This window comes from Lithobates pipiens, unplaced genomic scaffold, assembly GCF_037356315.1.
Source record: "Lithobates pipiens isolate NorthernLeopardFrog02 unplaced genomic scaffold, aLitPip1_a1.2 Scaffold_6, whole genome shotgun sequence".
NCBI lineage: Eukaryota > Metazoa > Chordata > Amphibia > Anura > Ranidae > Lithobates > Lithobates pipiens.
Window position 1 is genome coordinate 9,836,627 of NW_027507881.1, and position 20,513 is coordinate 9,857,139.

General features: G+C 47.1%; 1 protein-coding gene across 1 annotated transcript in view; it reads right to left on the reverse strand.

The window, feature by feature from the left end:
• LOC143958222 (gonadotropin-releasing hormone II receptor-like) overlaps nt 1-20,513 on the reverse strand; it is a 93,332-nt gene that overhangs the window by 49,441 nt on the left and 23,378 nt on the right. The window contains exon 3 of the mRNA XM_077467719.1: nt 10,197-10,713. Coding sequence (XP_077323845.1) covers nt 10,197-10,706 — 510 coding nt within the window. The 5' untranslated portion in view covers nt 10,707-10,713. The remainder of the gene's footprint in view (nt 1-10,196; nt 10,714-20,513) is intronic.

Below are 20,513 nucleotides of genomic sequence, written 5' to 3' on the forward strand. Positions count from 1 at the left end.
AGCCATCCTCCTCCTTGCAGATATGCGAGACATATATTTCCCCCGCAGCCAAGCTTTAAAAGCGTCCCAGACCACCAAAGGATTACCTGAATCGCCATTAGCCAGCCAAAAAGCACACATAGCCTCAGGAATGGCCATGTGGATCTCCGGGTCCATGACCCAGAACCTGGACAAACGCCAAGTCCGCTCACCCCCACCCCCAGAGAGCCGTATCACCACCGACACCGGAGCATGGTCCAAGATGCCCCGCGAGAGGATCTCAGCCGAGGTCACCCTGCGGAGCAAACTAGAAGAGGCAAAGGCCAAATCTATTCGGGACATAGTCCGGTGCGTGGCAGACAGGCACGTAAATTCCCTATCAGGGGGATGGAAATGTCGCCAAAGGTCCGAGAGGCCAAAGACCGTGGCCCAGCGGGCGAGATCATCCCGCTGTGAGGCCGAGGCCTGCAGCCTGTCCATATCCTCATTCATCACCATATTAAAATCACCATCAATTAGCACATTGTCAACATTATACAAAGTGATTGTCTGCATTAGGTCATGTAACAACTGCACATCGGCCGGGGGAGGCAAATAGATCCCCACTACCACCACAGGAATCTCCGAGAGGAGGGCGTGGAGGAGAACATACCTGCCACCCGGGTCAGTTTTGACGTCTAACAATTGAAACGGTAATGACCGATGAATTAGTACACTGACCCCTCTTGCGTAGTTGGAAGGAATATGTGGCATGATAGTGCTTTCCAATCCACGCCCTCCTAACACCCAACACCCGAGAGCCCACCAGGTGGGTCTCCTGCAAAAAGCATATCTGCTGGCGCAGCCTACGGAGGTAGTTAAGTACCAGCGATCTTTTAACCGCCGAGTTGAGCCCCCGCACATTCCACGATACCACTACACACTGTGCCAGATTACTATTCTCATAATAACGTGCGAGGGGTCTCCCCGGCTACCCTCCCGCGGGCGTCGGCCCGCTGTGCCGCCACCCGTAGGAACCGCAGGACGGTCCTCCCTGTCCACCCCACCAGGACCTAATACCCAAAAGTAACATTCATCATCTTTCCATAGAGACCAACCCTTGCAAAACCAAAAATAAAAAAAACACCCTAAGAAAATCCCATAACCAACCAAGTGTAGCCACAACGGGCCCCCCCTCCCCGTGCACCCTCCAAAAAACCAAGGAGCACATAATTCCCATAAAACCCCAACTGTAACAAGTAGTAACCTAGGTTAGGGGTGCAGACCATGGATGGGTCAACATGACCTAGTAGCTCGCCCACCGTAGTTAGGCAAGCCAAGGACCAATAGAAAAACAACAAAAAGGAAAAAGTAAAATAACAGAACAATGAAAAAATAGAACACCAGTTCTGTCCGGAGTCCATGGAGTAGATTAACAGCCATGCAGCTGGGATAACTTCTGACACAAGGAGATTTATCGCAGAGGGCATACCACGAAGGCCGCGGTCCCAGCCCCATCAGCCCATCCAAGTGTACACCGTCCCCGCGATCAGCTACGTTTACAGGGGGCGGATGGCCCCCGCCCAGGCAGTCCGTTCAGTGCTTAGCAGGGCAACCAGACAAAGTCTCCAGGACCACAACACAAACAGGGTCATCAGCGTCGGGTACAGTTAGAAAAGGCACAGGGGCCCAGAAGCACTGCAGACATAGCGTCACAAAAGGGTACCCAGCACAATACCTAGCAACGATCCATATAGGGCTGCATGTCCAGTACATCTCATGGGGTCAATAATCGACCGTTATGGAAGAGTCTCCAGCCATGTCGAAGCCTCTCTGGGGTTGGTAAAAAAGCGGACCGTCTCCCCATCCACCACGCGAAGCTTAGCCGGGAACAGGACGCTGTACTTGAGACCCTTCCTTCGCAAGGCAGCTTTGACACCATCGAATGAACGGCGCTGCCGTTGCGTCTCCACCGTATAGTCCGGGAACATCATAAGGCGGCTGTTTTCATAGGGAAGGTCTTTCACCGCCCGAGCGGCCCTGAGTAGCTCATCCCTATCCCGAAAGTTGAGTAGACGGAGTATGAAAGTTCGGGGGGGTGCCCCCTCCGGTCCGGGTCTGAGCGGCACACGGTGGGCCCTCTCCACTGCAAAGTACGGGGAGAGGGAGGCCTCCGGTAGCAGAGATCGCAGCAAACCCTCAGCGAAACGGGCCGGAGAGCGGCCCTCCACCCCCTCGGGCAGACCCACGATGCGGAGGTTGTTCCTCCTACTGCGGTTCTCAGCATCTTCGGCTCTGTACTCTAATGCTTTCACCTTCATTTGCAGTGTATGGATGGAGGCCGAATGTTCAGCAACGACGTCCTCTGTTTCGCCAACCCGCCACTCAGCTGCAGACACCCGCGAGCGGATCTTGTCCAGATCTTGGCGGATCAGGCCAATGTCCAGCTGAACCCCCTCAATTTTCGAAGCCAGGGTAGATTGGCAGTCCGAGACCGCTGCCCGGCAGGAGGTAATAGCCGACAGTATCTCCGATAATCCCGGGGGGTCCGACGGCTGCTCCTCCTCGTGGTCCGTCTGCGACGCCATGCTGCAGAAGAGCGGTGCCAGGCCCTGGGCAGAGGAGGCCGCGCTAGCCTCAGGCCAGACGGACGGGGAGAATTTATTCTTCTTGCCCCTCTTCTGAGTCCCTGGGGTCCTGGAAGGCATCCAGAGACCTCCGAGTCTGCCAACGGGATGTAAGTGTCAGATACAGGTTAAATAGCGGATCTTACTCCAGGAGAGCTCCGTTAGCACGTCCGTTCACGCCGCCATCTTGGCCACGCCCCCGAGATCCTCTTTACATCAGAGGACAGGAATAACCACTGGAGAATCAGAGGACAGGGATCACCACCGGAGAATCAGAGGACAGGGATCACCACCGGAGAAGCAGAGGACAGGGACCACCACTGGAGAAGCAGAGGACAGGGATCAAAACTGGAGAAGCAGAGGACAGGGATCACCACTGGAGAAGCAGAGGACAGGGATCACCACTGGAGAAGCAGAGGACAGGGATCACCACTGGAGAAGCAGAGGACAGGGATCACCACTGGAGAAGCAGAGGACAGGGATCACCACTGGAGAAGCAGAGAACAGGGATCACCACTGGAGAAGCAGAGGACAGGGATCATCACTGGAGAAGCAGAGGACAGGAACCCCTGGTAGGTCACTTGGCAGAGCTCCTTGACCATCCCAGCACTGTATACAGCTCCCCCTCAGTACACAGGGCTGAAATCACATTCCTTTACACACAGTCCGTCAGTCTTCACAGGGTATATCTGGCTTTTATGTTTCCCTTCTGATTTGTGAAATTCTCTGGTCGGAACGGCAGTGTAGTTGCAGTAGGCAGATACAACCTGTGCAGATCATGGCTGTGTTGTAAAGGAATGTGATTTCAGCCCTGCGGAGGAGGAGCAGTATAGAGTGCTGTAAAGGGAAAGGAGCTTAGCAGCCGGGCATAGCTTTGGGGGGGGGGGGCAACTTAGACCTGGGAGGGCAAAGCCATGTGACACAAAATCTGGAGCCTGCAGCCCCTCCGGGGCCCCCCGAGGAGGTGTTAAGGGATTTGTTTTAGCAATTTCTGACGGTTTCTCTGTCAGTTTTGGGGGAAGCTCATCTCCCGGAGGTGTGTCTCTTTTCTCCCATTGTCAGGGAAGTAGGGTAAGTAGACATCCCTGGGTGTGTGTGGGGGGGGGGGGGGTACAGAGAATCCCAGCTGGTGACTAGGAGACACTGAGTGGTGTCATACCTCACCAGTGACATCGGTCCCTTCGTGGCTACAGGACGGAACTCTCCTCCTCTTGCCTCGCTGAGCTCAGTTACCATTCCATGTTGCCAGCACACTGCACAGACACTTCCCCATCCAGGGCTGTTCTCACCTCTTGCTCCTCTCCATTCAGGAAATGGCTCATAGCTTCTCTCCAGCCAATGGGGAGGGGGTGTGGACTGTGGAAGGCAAAGTGGAAGCCCAGTACTGGAGCATGGCTGTGTGGCCCTAGAGCAGATTGGAGCTGGATTTTGTGGAGGATATGATAATATGACAGGGAGGCTGTAGGGGCCCCCTGGAGCCAGGGGCGGGGGTTGCGATTGTGATCCCTGCAACCCCTTATGCTACGCCCATGTATTTTGGCCCTTTTTTAAATATTGGTGCTACATTGGCTTTTCTCCAATCAGCTGGTACCATTCCAGTCAGTATACTCATTTAAAATTAGGAACAATGGTCTGGCAATTACTTGACTGAGTTCCCTAAGTACCCTGGGGTGCAAGCCATCTGGTCCCGGTGATTTGTTAATATTAAGTTTCCCCAAGTCTATTTCTAATTCTGTCCTCTGTTAACCATGAGGGTGCTTCCTGTGATGTGTCTTGAGGATAAACACTGCAGTTTTGATTACTGAAGCCCCCTGATTCTCTTGTGAAGACTGAGGAGAAGAATAAATTCAATACCTTCGCCATCCTTTGTAACCAGATGTCTTTCCTCATTCTTTATGGGGCCAATATGGTCTGCCCTCCCTTTTTTACTGTTTATATACTTAAAGTGGGGTACCCCCTAAAAAAAAAAAATTAAAAGTCAGCAGCTACAAATACTGCAGCTGCTGGCTTTTAATAATCGGACACTTACCTGTCCCGGGTTCCAGCGATGCGGGGGAACGAAGCCCCCCCCTCGCTCCCCGCTCCGCTCGCGGCGCCGTCATGCATACTGTGGGCACCCGGCTGTGGCTTCACAGCCGGGCACCCACTGCGCATGCGCGAGCGGCGCAGGGCGCCGTGATACGCCGTACAGTCACCTGGGACACGTGACAGGTCCCAGGTGAATGTGCGGCGCGAGGGGAAGTGATGTCACCAGCCCGGGCAATGAAGAAGGCAGACTACGAGGGACCCCCTAGCAACCGGTATTTAGAGGTGAGTAAAAATTTTTTTTTTTTGCCAATTATTTTTTTTTTTTTTTTTTTAAGATTTTTAAGTGGTTTTATTTTTTGGGGGGCAACTCCACTTTAAAGAATTTCTTGGGATTATTTTGCTCTCCTCCTCTTTCGTGTTCTATCTTAGTCTAATTGCATCCTTACATATCTTGTTGTATTCTTTCTCTAAATGCTGATGATGATTCCTCAACTTGTATTTTTTGAAGGCCTTCTCCTTTGCTTTTATATGCATTTTTACATTGGAGTTAAGTCTTCTGGCACTTTTGTTCGCTGTTTTAAATTTATTTCCCAATGGGATGCACTGGCTAGTGCCCTTATCTAATATGCCTAAACCCTGTGCTATAAATGCTTATTACCTCAGAGACAACAGTTGGAGCCATCAACTTCTGCTGCTGTCAATCACAGGTCAGTGAGGAGGGAGTGGGCTGAGCCGCACTTTGTGTGTCTATGGACACACAGAGCGGAGCTCAGGGACGAGCAAACATGAGCGCCCTCCCCAGGGCTGGGGCAAGGGGGGGCAGGAGGGGAAGGTGCCCTGGGCACTGTGGTATTATGTCAGATGGGGGGGGGCTCCACAAGGAGATGGGGGGAGGGGGTTTGTGTTGGATGGGGGAATTTGGGGGCAGGAGGGAATAGGAATAGTTCTAGATGTGGAAATTTGGGGGGGGGTGCTAGGAAGGTGATTTAGGGGGATTTGTGCTGCTAGGGGGCATGGGGGAAGAGTATTTGTGGTAGAAGGGGGGATTTGGGTTGTTTGTGCTACAAGAGGTGATATGCTATAGGGGAGGGGGGGATTTGTCCTTGGAGGGGGGGATTTGTGATTGGGGGAGTAAGCATTCAGATTAGTGCTCAGTTTTTGTTTATTGGGGGGGGATTTGCTTATTTGGGGGGGGGGGGATATTTACTAACACATAATACTCATACATCTTGGGGGGGGGGGTGCAGTTTGGCATGTTCGCCCTGAGCTCTAGGTGGCCTTGTCCCTGCACTGGCCCCTACAGTCAACGGCTTGCTATGGGGGCATTCAGCAGCGGGGAGGAGCCATGAGTGCTGGCAGGGGACCAGAGAAGAGGAGGATCAGGGCTGCTCTGTGCAAAACCATTAAACAGAGCAGGTAAGTATAACATGTTTGTTATTTTAAAGAAAAAAAAAAGGTTTACAATCACTATCAATTATATGTACAAAATATAAATGATACTTTAGTAGCTGTATTTAAAGCAAGCCCTGCATTTTTTAGTCTGTAGTCTATTGAGAATTTCCTTTTGCACTGACATATTGCTGAATATTAGCGGCGCTCAGGGATTATTAAATTAAAACATATGGCTGTACACAGACTTGGTACATAAAAAAATAAAATAAAAATGTTGACCTTACGGCTACATAATCCATTTCTTAAAGGTTTGTATTGTTGGGTATCTATTGCAGAATTAACTGAGATGATCCATTACAGTGAAAAAAAATTCTGGTGATCCGGCCAGCAACACACTTCCTGTTTAACCACTTCAGCCCCGGAAAGGTTTTACCCCCCTTCATGACCAAGCGATTTTTTTTGCGATATGGCTCTGCGTTATTTAAACTGACAATTGTGCGGTCGTGCTGCACTGTACCCAAATAAAATGGATGTCATTTTTTTTCCTCACAAATAGAGCGTTCTTTTGGTGGTATTTGATAACCTCTGCGGTTTTTATTTTTTGCGCTATAAACAAAAAAAGACCGTCAATTTTGAAAAAAAAAACAACAATATTTTTTACTTTCTGCTATAAAACACATCCAATAAAAAATGTCAATAAAAACTAATTTCTTCATCAATTTAGGCATCTACAAACTATGGAATATATCTATGGAATATGCAATGGAAGCCGTGGGCCACTCTGCCCCAGCCTACATTCCAACGGCATGTGTATCTACGCACAGTGCGGTCAAACTTGACGCGTTTCGTCACCACGTAACCTCTTTGGCGCTTCTGAAGAAGTTACGTGGTGACGAAACTCATCAAGTTGGAATGTATGGTGCGTAGATACACATGCTGTTGGAACGCATGCTGAAGTAGAGTGGCCAGCAGCTTCCATTGCATATTGGGATTTATTTTTTTGCAATTTTGGAAGTGGATTTAATGCATGCGGATTGATTTTAAATAAAATATGGATCTTTTTACACTATGAGAAGCATGTCCTTCTTTTTGTTTTCTCCATAAACATTAGCATACAGTATGCTCCGAGGATTCATTCGTGGAAGAAGAATATATACTCAATCCCTGAAGTGATTACGGGTCTGTGAGAGACCAACAAAGCGATACTTGACTACTCTTTGTGATATGACAAGAAAGTCAACTAAGTCTGGTGAGTGGGGACCTTTACCACACACATGGTGGGTTGTGGTGGCACTAGAACAGTCTATGAAGGAAAGCACAAAGCATTTTACCATATTTATGTTGAAGATTGAACAATTTATTTGGCACATATTTATTTGGACTAGGCACCAATAAGACCCCTTTCACACTGAGGCAGTTTTCAGGCATTTTAGTGCTAGAAATAGCCTCTAAATAACGCCTGTAAACCGCCTCCCATTCATTTTAGTGTGTCTTTTGACACTGGGGAGGTGCGCTTGTGGGGAGTTAGGAAAAGTCCTGCAAGCAGCATCTTTGGAAATGAATGGGCAGTGGTTCCAAAGTGCCTGAGAAGTGCTTCGGAAGCGCCTCAACACGGGTGCTTTTAACCCCTTCTTCTGGCGGGAGGTTAAATTCACCCTGCTAGTGGCCGAAAGGCGCCGCAAAAAATGAGCGGCGCTTTAGCGCCAATGGCCAGGCGCTGCAGTGTGAAAGTAGCCTCATGCCCCATACACACGGTCGGACTTTCCGACGACAAAATCCGTTGGATTTTTTCAGACGGATTTTGGCCCAAACTTGTCTAGCATACACACGGTCGCACAAAGTTGTCGGAAAATCCGATCGTTCTGAACGCGGTGACGTAGAACACGCACAACGGAACTATGATTTTTTTTTACTATTAATAGCGGCGATCAGCGTTTTTTATTGTAACTGCAACATTATGGTGGACACATCGGACATTTTTGACACATTTTTGGGACCATTGTTATTTATACAGCAATCAGTGCTATTCAAATGCACTGATTCCTGTATAAATGACACTGGCAGTGAAGGAGTTAACCACTAGGGGGCAGTGTAGGTGTTATGTATGACGTTATGTGTTTTTTTTATTCTGGGGGGACGTGGCCTTACATGTGACATCACTGATCGTCCTTCCCTATAAAAGGGAACAGACGTTGCTAGGCATTCTTCCTAATCTGCCTCTTCCTATTCCTCCTCTTCGGCGAGTGGCCCCGTTGCATTCTGGGACATGTGTGTGTCCCAGAAAACAACGAGGCCATTCACAAAGCGCTGCGCGACTCACGCATGCGCAGTAGGAAATGGGCAGTGAAGCCGCAAGGCTCCACTGCCTGTATCCCTTCGTTAAGATGGAGGCGCCGGCAGATGATCCGATGGACGGATTAGCCTCGGGGTCCATCATCGTGGGCTCGCTGGACAGGCAAGTGTCCTTATCAAAAGTCAGCAGCTATAGTGTTTGTAGCTGCTGACTTTTAAAAAAAAGTAACGTCCGGAACGCCCCTTTAAGGCCCCTTTTACACTGTGGCAGGATGGGCGTCGGCGGTAAAGCTCAGCTATTTTTAGCGGCGCTTTACCGTCCTTTTAGCGGCGGTATGCGGCCGCTAGCAGGGCGGTTTTAACCCCCACTAGCGGCCGAAAAAGGGTTAAAACCGCCTGCAAAGCGCCGCTGCAGCGGCATCGCCAGTGGCGTTGCCAGCGGTATAGCCGCGCTGCCCCATTGATTTCAATGGGTAGGAGTGGTTTAGGAGCGGGGAATACACCGCTCCAAAGATGCGGCTAGCAGAACTTTTTTCACCATCCTGCCAGCGCACCGCTCTAGTGTGAAAGCCCTCCGGCTTTCACACTGGAGTGAAAGGGGACGTTTTTTTCAGGCGCTACACAGGCGCTATTTTTAGCGCTGTAGCGCCTGAAAACCGCCCCAGTGTGAAAGGGGCCTAAGTGGTTAAAATGTCCTCAATCTATTCCTTTGACAAATTGTTACAATGTTTATACTTAAGTTCCACTACTAAAGAATGTTGTGATTCTTGGCAGACTTCCCATTTTTTTGTTTTTTTTTCCTTTCTTTTGGCGGCTGTCGGCTTTAGCAGAGCAGAGAGAATTCTCTGCATAGAAAGAATCTGGAAATACTTTGTCAAGACCGCAAAGGGGGAAAAAAGTGCGATAACAATTCTTAACGATTAATCGTGCAGCTCTAGTGGCATGGCTTAGTAGGAGTCTAAAGGCTGAGGCTGTTTACATTCTTCTTTATCTGTTGAGCTGGCGACATGCGGTGTCTTTTTTTTTTTTTCTCACAGGGGGTCACTTATTTGGAATAGCTGCCCAATACAGAACACTTGTATTTTTTTCAATAAATGCAAGGCGTTCTCTGTATTGGAAGAGGTGTAGAGGCAGGGCAGTGACAGAACAGGACCCAGAAGACCTTGGGAATCACTAAAGTAGTGGCGACAAGCATGGAATACGGATATCTACATTTCACCAAGCTGGACCAATTTAACTATGCAGTTAAAACCATACCTGGAGTCAGGGGCGGACTGACAACTCATGGGGCCCCCGGGAAATAGAAGATTATGGGGCCCCCGGGTAATAGGAGATTATGGGGCCCCTGGGCAATAGAGAATTATGGGGCCCCCGGGCAATAGGAGATTATGGGGCCCCCGGGCAATAGAAGATTATGGGGTCCCTGGGCAATAGGAGATTATGGGGCCCCCGAGTGATAAGAGATTATGGGGCCACACAGTATACACACACATACAGTATACACACAGACACAGTATACACACAGAATACACATAAACACACTGAAAAGGTACTGCAGAGGCGGGGCAGCTATAATCTTGGGATTTTTAAAAAAACACAGATTTTTACATACTGTCCCTGGTTTTATTGAGGCTGGCAACCTTGATGGGGCCCCCTAGTGGCATGGGGCCCTCGGGCAGTGCCCGAGAGCCCCAATGGTCAGTCCGCCCCTGCCTGGAGTTCAACTTTACGTATAACTCCAGGCAAAATATTTTTATATATTCATTGTTTTGGAAAGAGTAGGGTAGATCTCCAGTCCTGGTGACCACACGTGAGGGGCAATCTCCACAATGGGGACACAGAATTCCACTTTAAATTATAATAGCGAACTTGAATATATTAACAAATCATGACCTCTACCTGGGGTGATGCCAGCAGCAGACTTCCGATCCAAGCTGTCCACAGCATGATGCGGTTGCGTTGTCCAGCACTAGTGAAGCTGAGGGGGTACAGGATTGCCCAGTGGCGGTCCAGACTGATTACCACCAGAACTAATGCAGCAGAATACATGGAAAACAGCTTTCCAAAATTAAGGATCTTGCAGGAAAGTTCATCTGCATACCACTGAATCATTATATTCCACATGGCATCCAGTGGCATGACCAAAAGAGTCACCAGCAAGTCGGCAATGGAGAGACTGAGGATGAGAATCCGGAGGTGAGACTTACATCTTTTACCACTGATGCTGCACAGAACAGCCACGTTGCTGCACGATGCTATCAGGAAGAAGCAGCAGGTGACACCTACACGAACTTTAGCAGCTGCTGTGAATGTAGGTTCACTCCAGGGGCCCGGGAATCCCAAAGCTGAGACGTTGGCATCAGGCACTACCAGATGGCTTTGATTTACGATAGCTAGCTGCATGGCCATGTTTAGTCTAAAAAACATATACAAAAAAAAAAAAGAAACATTTGAATAATATGACTTGTAGTAAGGTCAAACTTCATTATTTATTTTCTTTTGATAAAATTATTTGTGATCCTCAAACACTTTTAATGACATCTTAGATGGCTGAATCAATCAACTTTATGGAGGACTACAAAAAGCATAAGTACACCCAGCAAATTTTTTGGGAATGTGACGTGAGTAACGTGAGTTAAAACATGTACCTAGTGATCTCGGAGAAGGAAGAAGAATGGACCACCAAGAGTCCCACCATGACCCAGTGGTTTTTAAATTGTAGTCATTTATCAGTTCACTCTAAATTCCCTAGAGACCGATGATGCTGGTGGCAGCACTGTGTAGGCTCATCTCCATGGCAGCACAGTGGCTTAGTGGCAAGCCCTTGTTTGGGATTTTGGTGGTTAGCCCTTGGTTGGGATCTTGGTGGTTGACCCTTGGTTGGGATCTTGGTGGTTGACCCTTGGTTGGGATCTTGGTGGTTGACCCTTGGTTGGGATCTTGGTGGTTGACCCTTGATTGGGATTTGAGTGGTTTGTCCTTAGTTGGGATTTGAACGGTCAGCCCTTGGTTGGAATTTGGTTAGCTTTTGGTTGGGAATTGGTGGTTAGCCCTTGGTTGGGATCTTGGTGGTTGACCCTTGCATGGGATTTGAGTAGTCTGTCCTTAGTTGGGATTTGAACGGTCAGCCCTTGGTTGGAATTTGGTTAGCCCTTAGTTGGGATCTGAGTGGTTAGCCCTTGGTTGGGATCTTGGTGGTTAGTCCTTGGTTGGGATTTTAGTAGTTAACCCTTGATTGAGATTTTGGTTGTTAACCCTTGGTTGGGATTCTGGTGGTTGACCCTTGGTTGGGATTTGAGTGGTTTGTCCTTGGTTGGGATTTGGTTAGCTCTTGGTTGGGATTTGGTGGTTAGCCCTTGGTTAGGATCTGAGTGGTTAGCCCCTGGTTGGGATTTTGGTGGTTAGCCCTTGGTTGAGATCTGAGTGGTTAGCCCTTGGTTGGGATCTTTGTGGTTGACCCTTGGTTGGGATTTGAGTGGTTAGCCCCTGGTTGGGATCTTGGTGGTTAGTCCTTGGTTGGGATTTGGTTAGCTCTTGGTTGGGATTTGGTGGTTAGCTCTTGGCTGGGATTTTTCTGGTTAGCTTTTTGTTGGGATTTTTGTGGGTAGCTCTTGTTTGGGATTTTGGTGCTTAGCCCTTGGTTGGGATTTTGGGTTCAAATCCTAACTAGGTCACTATCTGCATAAGGTTTCTACCACACTCCAAAGACATGGTAGGTTACTTGGCTCCTGTCTTATAGTATATGAGATAGGTACCTTAGATTGTAAACTCCTTGGGGGCAGGGACTGATGTGAATGTACAATATGTAAATATTCTGCTGTTATACAAATATACCTGTCATGATCAAAAAGAAATTTGCATGGTGCCAGTAAGTCGTAAGAAACTAAAATACATTTTTACAATAATGTATGCTTTTTTGTGCATTTCTAATATTTCTTACGTGGGTTTACCTACCAAAACGTAAAGCCTAAAGGGTTGATTTACAAAAATCTGGTGCAGCTGTGCATGGTAGCCAATCCGCTTCTAGCTTCAGCTTGTTCAGTGAAGCTTTGACAAAAAACCCTGGAAGCTGATTGGTTTCTATGCAGAGCTGCACCAGATACAGTATGTAAACAAGGCAGAGCGCATTTCTGTCAGTAGGGAAGGCATGAATCCTGTGTTCCTGCAAAGCAGTGACTAGGATCCATGTTTTCCCCTAGTAAAAGCACCACTCACTGTTTAGAAAAACACTGGCTAGGCACACAGTTAACGCTTTGATCGCCCCTGATGTTAACCTCTTCCCATCCAGTGTCATTAGTACAGTGACAGTATATATTTTTGGCACTGATCACTGTATTAGTGTCACTGCTCCCCAGAAAGTGTCAATTCATGTCAAAATGTCCGCCACAAAATCACAGTCACGCTATAAGTCGCTGATCACAGTCATTACTAGTAAAAAAAAAAAAATATCCCATAGTTTGTAGATGCTATAACTTTTGTGCAAACAAACAATATCAATATACGCTTATTGGGATATTTATTACCAAAAATATGTAGCAGAATACATATTGTCCTAAATTGATGAAGACATTTGCTTTTTTAAATAGTTTTATTCAATATCTTTCATAGCAAAAAAGTAAAAAATATATTTTCTTTTTTTGAAAATTGGCAGTCTTTTTTTGTTTCTAGCGCAAAACATAATAACCGCAGAGATGATCAAATACCACCAAAAGAAAGCTGTATTTGTGGGGAAAAAAAAGACATACATTTTATTTGGATTCAGCATCACACCACTGTAAGATAAAGTAACGCAGTATCGCATTGCAAAAAATGGCCCGGTCATGGAGGGGGGTAAAGCTTCCGGAAGGTAAAGTGGTTAATGCAAGGAATGCATTAACCTAAAAAATGTTTAGGCTTTCTAACTTTGACAGGGTGATAACACATGAGAAAAACTAAGAGATAGTTGTCACTATAATATAGTATTATAATATAATATAATATAGTATTATAATATTAGAGTATATATAATATAGTATAACAGGAAGTGCCTGAACAATGATCTTGTATCAATGCTTCATAGGGTTTTTTTTTTTTTACCTTCCTCTGGATCAACTGTGGGTATAGGAATGGAGGTTTTCTATGTATTTATTTTTTGTATTGGTTAAACTATATGGACTTGGCGTCTTTTTTCATCCTAACTACTGTATTTATCGGCGTATAAAGCCTCACACACACGCTCGGACTTTGTGCAAATTTTCCCGTGGATTTTTGTACAAAGGGCGTCGGCCCTGAACTGGTATCGCATACACACGGCAGGACTTTTTCAGCCAACTTTCACCAAATCACGTGTTTTTTCTGCTCTTTACCGCCGCATTTGGTCAACTTCTGTATTGTCTGATCTTTTGCATTGGTTCTGAGCATGCGTGTTTGTACTTTGTACAAAAGTCTGATGGTTTTCTGTACACATGATCGGACTTTGCTCTATCAGACTTTTGTTGCCGGAAAGTTTGTCCGTTTGCATAGCCAACAAAAGTCCAATGAAAACCGAAAAAGTTTGTCCGATGGAGCGTAAACACGGTCGGATGTTGCTTTAAAACAGCTAATTTGCATGTTTGTTGCCAAAAAGTCAGATCATGTGTACGGGCCTTAACACGCACTCCCCCCCCCCCCCCCCCCCCTGAAAATAGAGGGAAAATCATGTGTGCCTGTTATACGCCGATACCTGGCTGCCTCAGAGGGGAAGGTGGGGAAGGGGATGAGTGCTGCCGGATTACACAGAGCCAGGATCTCCTGTTGACTCGGCACTCGCAGTCGCACACCGTCTCACCTCCTGAACTGGCTCCTATGATAGATGTCACCTGTCCCGGCATTGGACCAGTGTTCTGTCTATCATAGGAGCCAGTCCAGGAGGCAGGACTGTGTGTGACTGAAAGTGCTGAGTAAACAGGAGATCCCGGCTCTGTGTAATCTGGCACCAATCAGGCTGCATTGATGGGCAATGACAAGGCTGTAGATGGGCACTGACCAGGCTGCAATGGTGAGGCTGCAGATGGGCACTAATCAGACTTCATTAATGGGCAATGATGAGGCTGCAGATGGGCATTGATCAGTCTGTGTTAATGGGCAATGGTGAAGCTGCAGATGGGCATTAATCAGGCTGCATTAATGGGCAATGGTGAGGCTGCAGATGGGCACTGATCAGTCTGCATTAATGGGCAATGGTGAAGCTGCAGATAGGCCCTGATCTGGCTACATTGATGGGCAATGGGGAAGCTGCAGATGGGCATTGATCAGGCCGCATTAATGGGCAATGGTGAGGCTGCAGATGGGCATTGATCAGGCTGCATTAATGGGCAATTGTGAGGCTGCAGATGGGCACTGATCAGGCTGAATTAATGGACAATGGCGAGGCTGCTGATGTGCACTGATCAGGCTGCATTGATGGGCAATGGTGGGACTGCAGATGGGAATTGATCAGGCTGCATTAATGGGCAATGGTGAGGCTACAGATGGGCACTGATCAGGCTGCATTAATGGGCAACGGTGAGGCTACAGATGGGCACTGATCAGGCTGCATTAATGGGCAATGGTGAAGCTGCAGATGGGCACTGATCTGGCTGCATTGATGGGCACTGATCAGGTTGCATTGATGGGCACTGATCAGGCTGCATTGATGGGCCTTAACGTTGATGTAGATGTTAACTAGGCTTGTGCAATTCGTTTTGTAACGAATCGAAATTCGGCCGAATTTTGCATCTTTCGGACATTCGGATGCATTCGAATGTCCGAATAAAAAAATAACGAATAACAACAAAAGAAATATAACGAATGAATTTGAATGAATTCGACATGATTCGGTAATTCTTTAAAGATCTAATGAAACAAAAGGTCAGCTCAAAGTAAATCTTATAGTCCAATCAGGTAATGAATTTTGTGCCGGAGGATGGAAAGTGCATTCCTGAGAACTGAGTTAGAAGGGTGTTGTATTGTATTTGAGCCGAGGAGAAGAGACGTTGTCATTGTGTGTGTTAAAAGATTCAATAAACAAACGACTTTCCAAACTACGCATCATTATCACGAATGTCTATACATACATAAATAGCGAATTTCAACGAATACGAACGAATGAATTCGACACTCTACGAATAATAACGAATTATCCGAAAACGTATTAACGTAACATAACAAATATAACAGAACGAAATGATGTATTTTACGAATGACAACGAACCGAAACTAAACAAAATTTTCCGTTGTGCACAAGTCTAATGTTAACGCCTTTATTGATAACAGTGAGGCCTTAATAGTTAGACCCTGGTGTTGTGAACCCACTCTGAGATCCTGGCAGACCGATGGAATTATTATAGGGGACGGCCTTTTACCTATTGTTAGTGTATGGGTTAGGCCCTTCCATATATTGGTGCTCCTATGATAGCGCAAATGTCTTAAGGAGGTTGGGGTTCACCCTCTCTGTTGTTGGAATTTGGGGTTTACCCTCTTTGTTGTTTATATAAAAAAAAAAAAATGTTATATATAAAAAAAAAAGTTTTTTTTTTTCCCTCTGGTAATTCATTTTTTAATTCATTTTTTTCATTTTTTCAATTTTTGGATAATATAAGACATGGTGATTTTTAGTTTGAACCAAATTAACTCTTTTTCTCTTTTATAATCATGATAACACAATTTATTATGTTAATTTTATATTTTTTGATCTATTGGTACAATATTACATGTCTTAAAATTGGTGAAAGAGGATGATTCATGTTCCTCCTTTTTATTCATTTTTTAATTTTTTATTATAATATAAAAAAAAATTCCTTTATAGTCAGTGTATTTTGGATTGAGATAAACATCCAGGCATGATATAGCACTTTCATTGTATGGTGAGAAGTTTGCAAATTCCGCACGGGAAGCAATCGAGTCTCTTTGCTTTCTATATCGCTTGGAGCTCGATGGGGGATTGTTTTGTGTGTAGTGCAATGAGTTGTTCCATTTTCCCACCTGATTTAGACATAAGTGCAGCCTATTGTATTAATGGGTTGCGGGCTAATTAAAATAATTAAAACATTTAAATATTATTCTGTATCGATTAGGAATAATCTTTTAATTTAGGCTGATTGCGGGTTGATATGGGTATCCGCAGAGCTTAGTAAGAGATCGCGCTGTTTATGTATGGGCGTTTTCCCTTTTTTCATATGGCGGATGTATGGAAAGGACTCAGGCCGCGTACACACGCGCGGACTGTTCGCCCAACCTTGTTCGGCAAACAGTTTGTCAAACAGTCCGCTCAAAATTTGCATGAGCGGACTTGCCCACACACGAGCGGACTGTTTGACGAACAAGGTTGGGCAAACAGTTCGCTCAACTTTTGAAATGAACGGACTCGCCCACGTAAGGCGGAGGCAAATCCGCCCATTTCGAGCGCGTGTACAGGTAGGCGGGGCCCGCGAAGGAGACGTCGCGGGCTCCGCCGCCTGGAATGGGCTTAAAGGGGAACCCCAACGCCGAAAAAAATCGGCGTGGGGGTTCCCCCCAAGTCCACACCAGACCCTTGTCCGAGCACGCTACCCGGCCGGCCAGGAAAGGGGGGCGAGCGAGCGCGCCCCCCCTCCTGAGCCGTACCAGGCCGCGTGCCCTCAACATGGGGGGGTGCCTTGGGGAAGGGGGGGCCGCGCGGCCCCCCCACCCCAAAGCACCTTGTCCCCATGTTGATGAGGACAAGGGCCTCTTCCCGACAACCCTGGCCGTTGGTTGTCGGGGTCTGCGGGCGGGGGGCTTATCGGAATCCGGGATCCCCTTTAAGAAGGGGGCCCCCGGATACCGGCCCCCCACCCTTCTTCTCCAGGCGATGTTGACACGTCGCTCCCTCCGGCCGGAATGCCAGAGCCGCCCTGCGCTGTGACTTATATAGTGACAATGGGGCGGGGTCACATGGTATATGTCACATGGGTTGATGTCACATGGTGACCCCGCCCCCTTACGATGTCATAGTCCCCATGTGACATCAACCCATGTGACCAACCCATGTGACATATACCATGTGACCCCGCCCCATTGTCACTATATAAGTGACCGCACAGCGCGTCCCCGGCATTCCGGCCGGAGAGCTCGTCGAGTCAACATCTCCAGGAGAAGAACAAGAAGAACAAGAAGAACAAGAAGAAGAACACGAACGGAAGGCGGCGACGGCGACAGAAGACCGGGCCACCGCCTGTAAAAGAGCTACAAGAAGGCGCGGTGGCCCGGCAGAAGAACCGAAGGCGGCGACAGAAGAACGGAAGACGGCGACAGAAGACCGGGCCACCGGACCAGGCGCGGTGGCCCGGCAGAAGAACCGAAGAGGGGGACAAGACCCCCGAAGTCGGGAGAAGAGGCCGGCGGCGGGGAGGAAGAAAGCCGGACTCCTCCGCTGGCAAAAGAGCTACACACACATAGCGGAGGAGTCCGGCGAGAAGACCCCCGAAGACGGAAGACCCCCGGCTGTGCAATAAAATATTTTTTCCCCCTGTGTTGTGTTTTTATTTGTACTTTATTTCACAGGTGAATGGGTAGGGGTACATTGTACCCCATACTCATTCACATAGGGTGGGGGGCCGGTATCCGGGGGCCCCCTTCTTAAAGGGGGCTCCCGGATTCCGATAAGCCCCCCGCCCGCAGACCCCGACAACCAACGGCCAGGGTTGTCGGGAAGAGGCCCTTGTCCTCATCAACATGGGGACAAGGTGCTTTGGGGTGGGGGGGCCGCGCGGCCCCCCCCTTCCCCAAGGCACCCCCCATGTTGAGGGCACGCGGCCTGGTACGGCTCAGGAGGGGGGGCGCGCTCGCTCGCCCCCCTTTCCTGGCCGGCCGGGTAGCGTGCTCGGACAAGGGTCTGGTGTGGACTTGGGGGGAACCCCCACGCCGATTTTTTTCGGCGTTGGGGTTCCCCTTTAAGCCCATTCCAGGCGGCGGAGCCCGCGACGTCTCCTTCGCGGGCCCCGCCTACCTGTACACGCGCTCGAAATGGGCGGACTTTCCGAGCGGGAACAGTCCGCTCATTTCGAAAGTACAGCGGACAGGCCCACACACGGGCGGACTGTTCGCTCAAACACAGTTTCAGCGGACAGTTTTTCGGAATTTCCGAAAGACTTTGTCCGTCCAACTGTCCGCTGAAACTGTCCGCTGAAAGCCCACACACGGGCGGACTGTCCGCCCAAACACTGTTCAGCGGACAAGGTTGGGCGAACAGTCCGCCCGTGTGTACGCGGCCTCAGAAGCTCAGAGCGGGGCGTGTCTAATTGTGTTTACTTTGTATATATGGCGGTGAGTCAGCACGCCGCCTGTGCCCCTGGAAGACGTCATCTTTGACAAAACGGTGTAGGGAGGTGCGCATGCTGACGTCACCACGAATCAACGCTAGTCCCAGAAGCGACGGGCAGTGATTGAATACCCGGCCAGCTTGAATATTTTATAGAACACGCTTTTATATACGACAGAAATGTAAGTGCAATATTGTTGTTTGCTATATTTATTAAAGAGTTTACAGTATCACGCTATGGTAGCTCTTCTGTTTTTCTATATGGGAAATTAGCTCTTTATCTTTACGGTGTGGACATTGGAGAACATCTATTGTAAATATAAGCAGAGCAGTGGGAAACGTTTTTTTGTCATTCTGACACAGAGACCCTGGCTGGGGTATAAGCCACAGGCACATTAGATCTCATTAAACAAGGGATCTGATTAGCTGGTAAGCGAAAGTATTTTTACTGGTGGAGGATCCCTTTCGCTATATTTTGTCACATCTTCTTGGATGTCGTATGTAATATCACTTTGGAGGGCTTAAGAACCATCGTTGGATTTGTATTGTGGACTATTTAACCGCTAATTTCTGGGGTGTGGTTTATAGTTATACCGATATGTGGACATTAGAGGCATCTATTTAATTTTTGTTCCTTTTAGTTCAATTTTGTTTTAATTCGAACTTGTTTGGAGTAGTTTTGCACTATCATATACTTCACATACACTATATAGGTTAACTACTGGTATATATGTTTTTTGCAGTAATCTGTAGCGCAGCTTTTCCTTTTTAGCATTGATGGGCAATGGTGAGGATGCAGATGGGCAATGACCCTTATTTTGCTTCAAAGTTCTTTATTTAAAATGCAAGTTTTTTTTCCTGAAACTTTCCTATTAAAATTAGGGTTCTTGTTATACAACCATTCGTGTTATACGCCGATAAATACAGTATGTACTGTAACTATGACAGGATAACCAGATATCCAGATTTTACTGCTGATTAAAAAGACTGAAAAAAAATTTAAATGACAAAAGATACATTTATACGTAAAAGCCTATATAGCTTATTAAGTTTACATTTATTCTTGCCTAATAATTTAGCTACCAATTACCATGCACTTTGAGAATAATGATATCTCTGTATTTGAGCCTTTTTTAAAAGCAAGGCTGAAAGATGGATTCTTCTTCCACTGAATGTAATGGAAAGTAATAGTTTGCGTAAAATGATCTACTTATCCTTGCCAGTTTTCTCATTTATACCTTACCCAGCCCTAAATGATTGAACTCCCCAGATATTTCTTTCTATGGATTAAAAAAAAAAACCTTGTACATCAATAGACACTATACAACTGCTGCGCATTCTGTTGGACATGGCATACCTTGATTTTTAACTTTATTACTTAGCCACTCAAGAGCTTGTCCATGACTGGCTAATTCCAGAGAAAATTCACCATTTTATTAAATTGTACCAATTTATCTCTAATAGATTTCTTATGTCTCGTAAATTGATTGTTAAACTTCTGAGTTGTTTCTCCAATGTATTGATATCCACATGGGCATTTCAACAAATAAAGAGCAAAACTCATCTGGCACGTATATTATCCCTAATTTTTATCTGATAACCCAAATGTGGATGATTAAAATAAGTTCCCTTGATCATGCATAAACATTGATTACATCTTAAACAGTGAAAAGAACCAGTATTGCGAGGTCCCAAAAATGTATCTACAGATTTAACTATCAGTGCACAACCTGATGGTGCAAAAAATACAAGGGAGCACAGGCAACATACTTATTTACTCCAGCAAGGGGGGGGATATTGTGCCACGCTACTGGGGGGGGGGTGTTGTTTGTTTGCCGCCCCCCCAAAGAAGAACTCACCAGCTGCCACTGCCTCTCAAGCGTCTCCTCTCTAGTGAGAATAAGTTCAATGTGGTAAGGGTGCAGCGCTGTACCCTTACC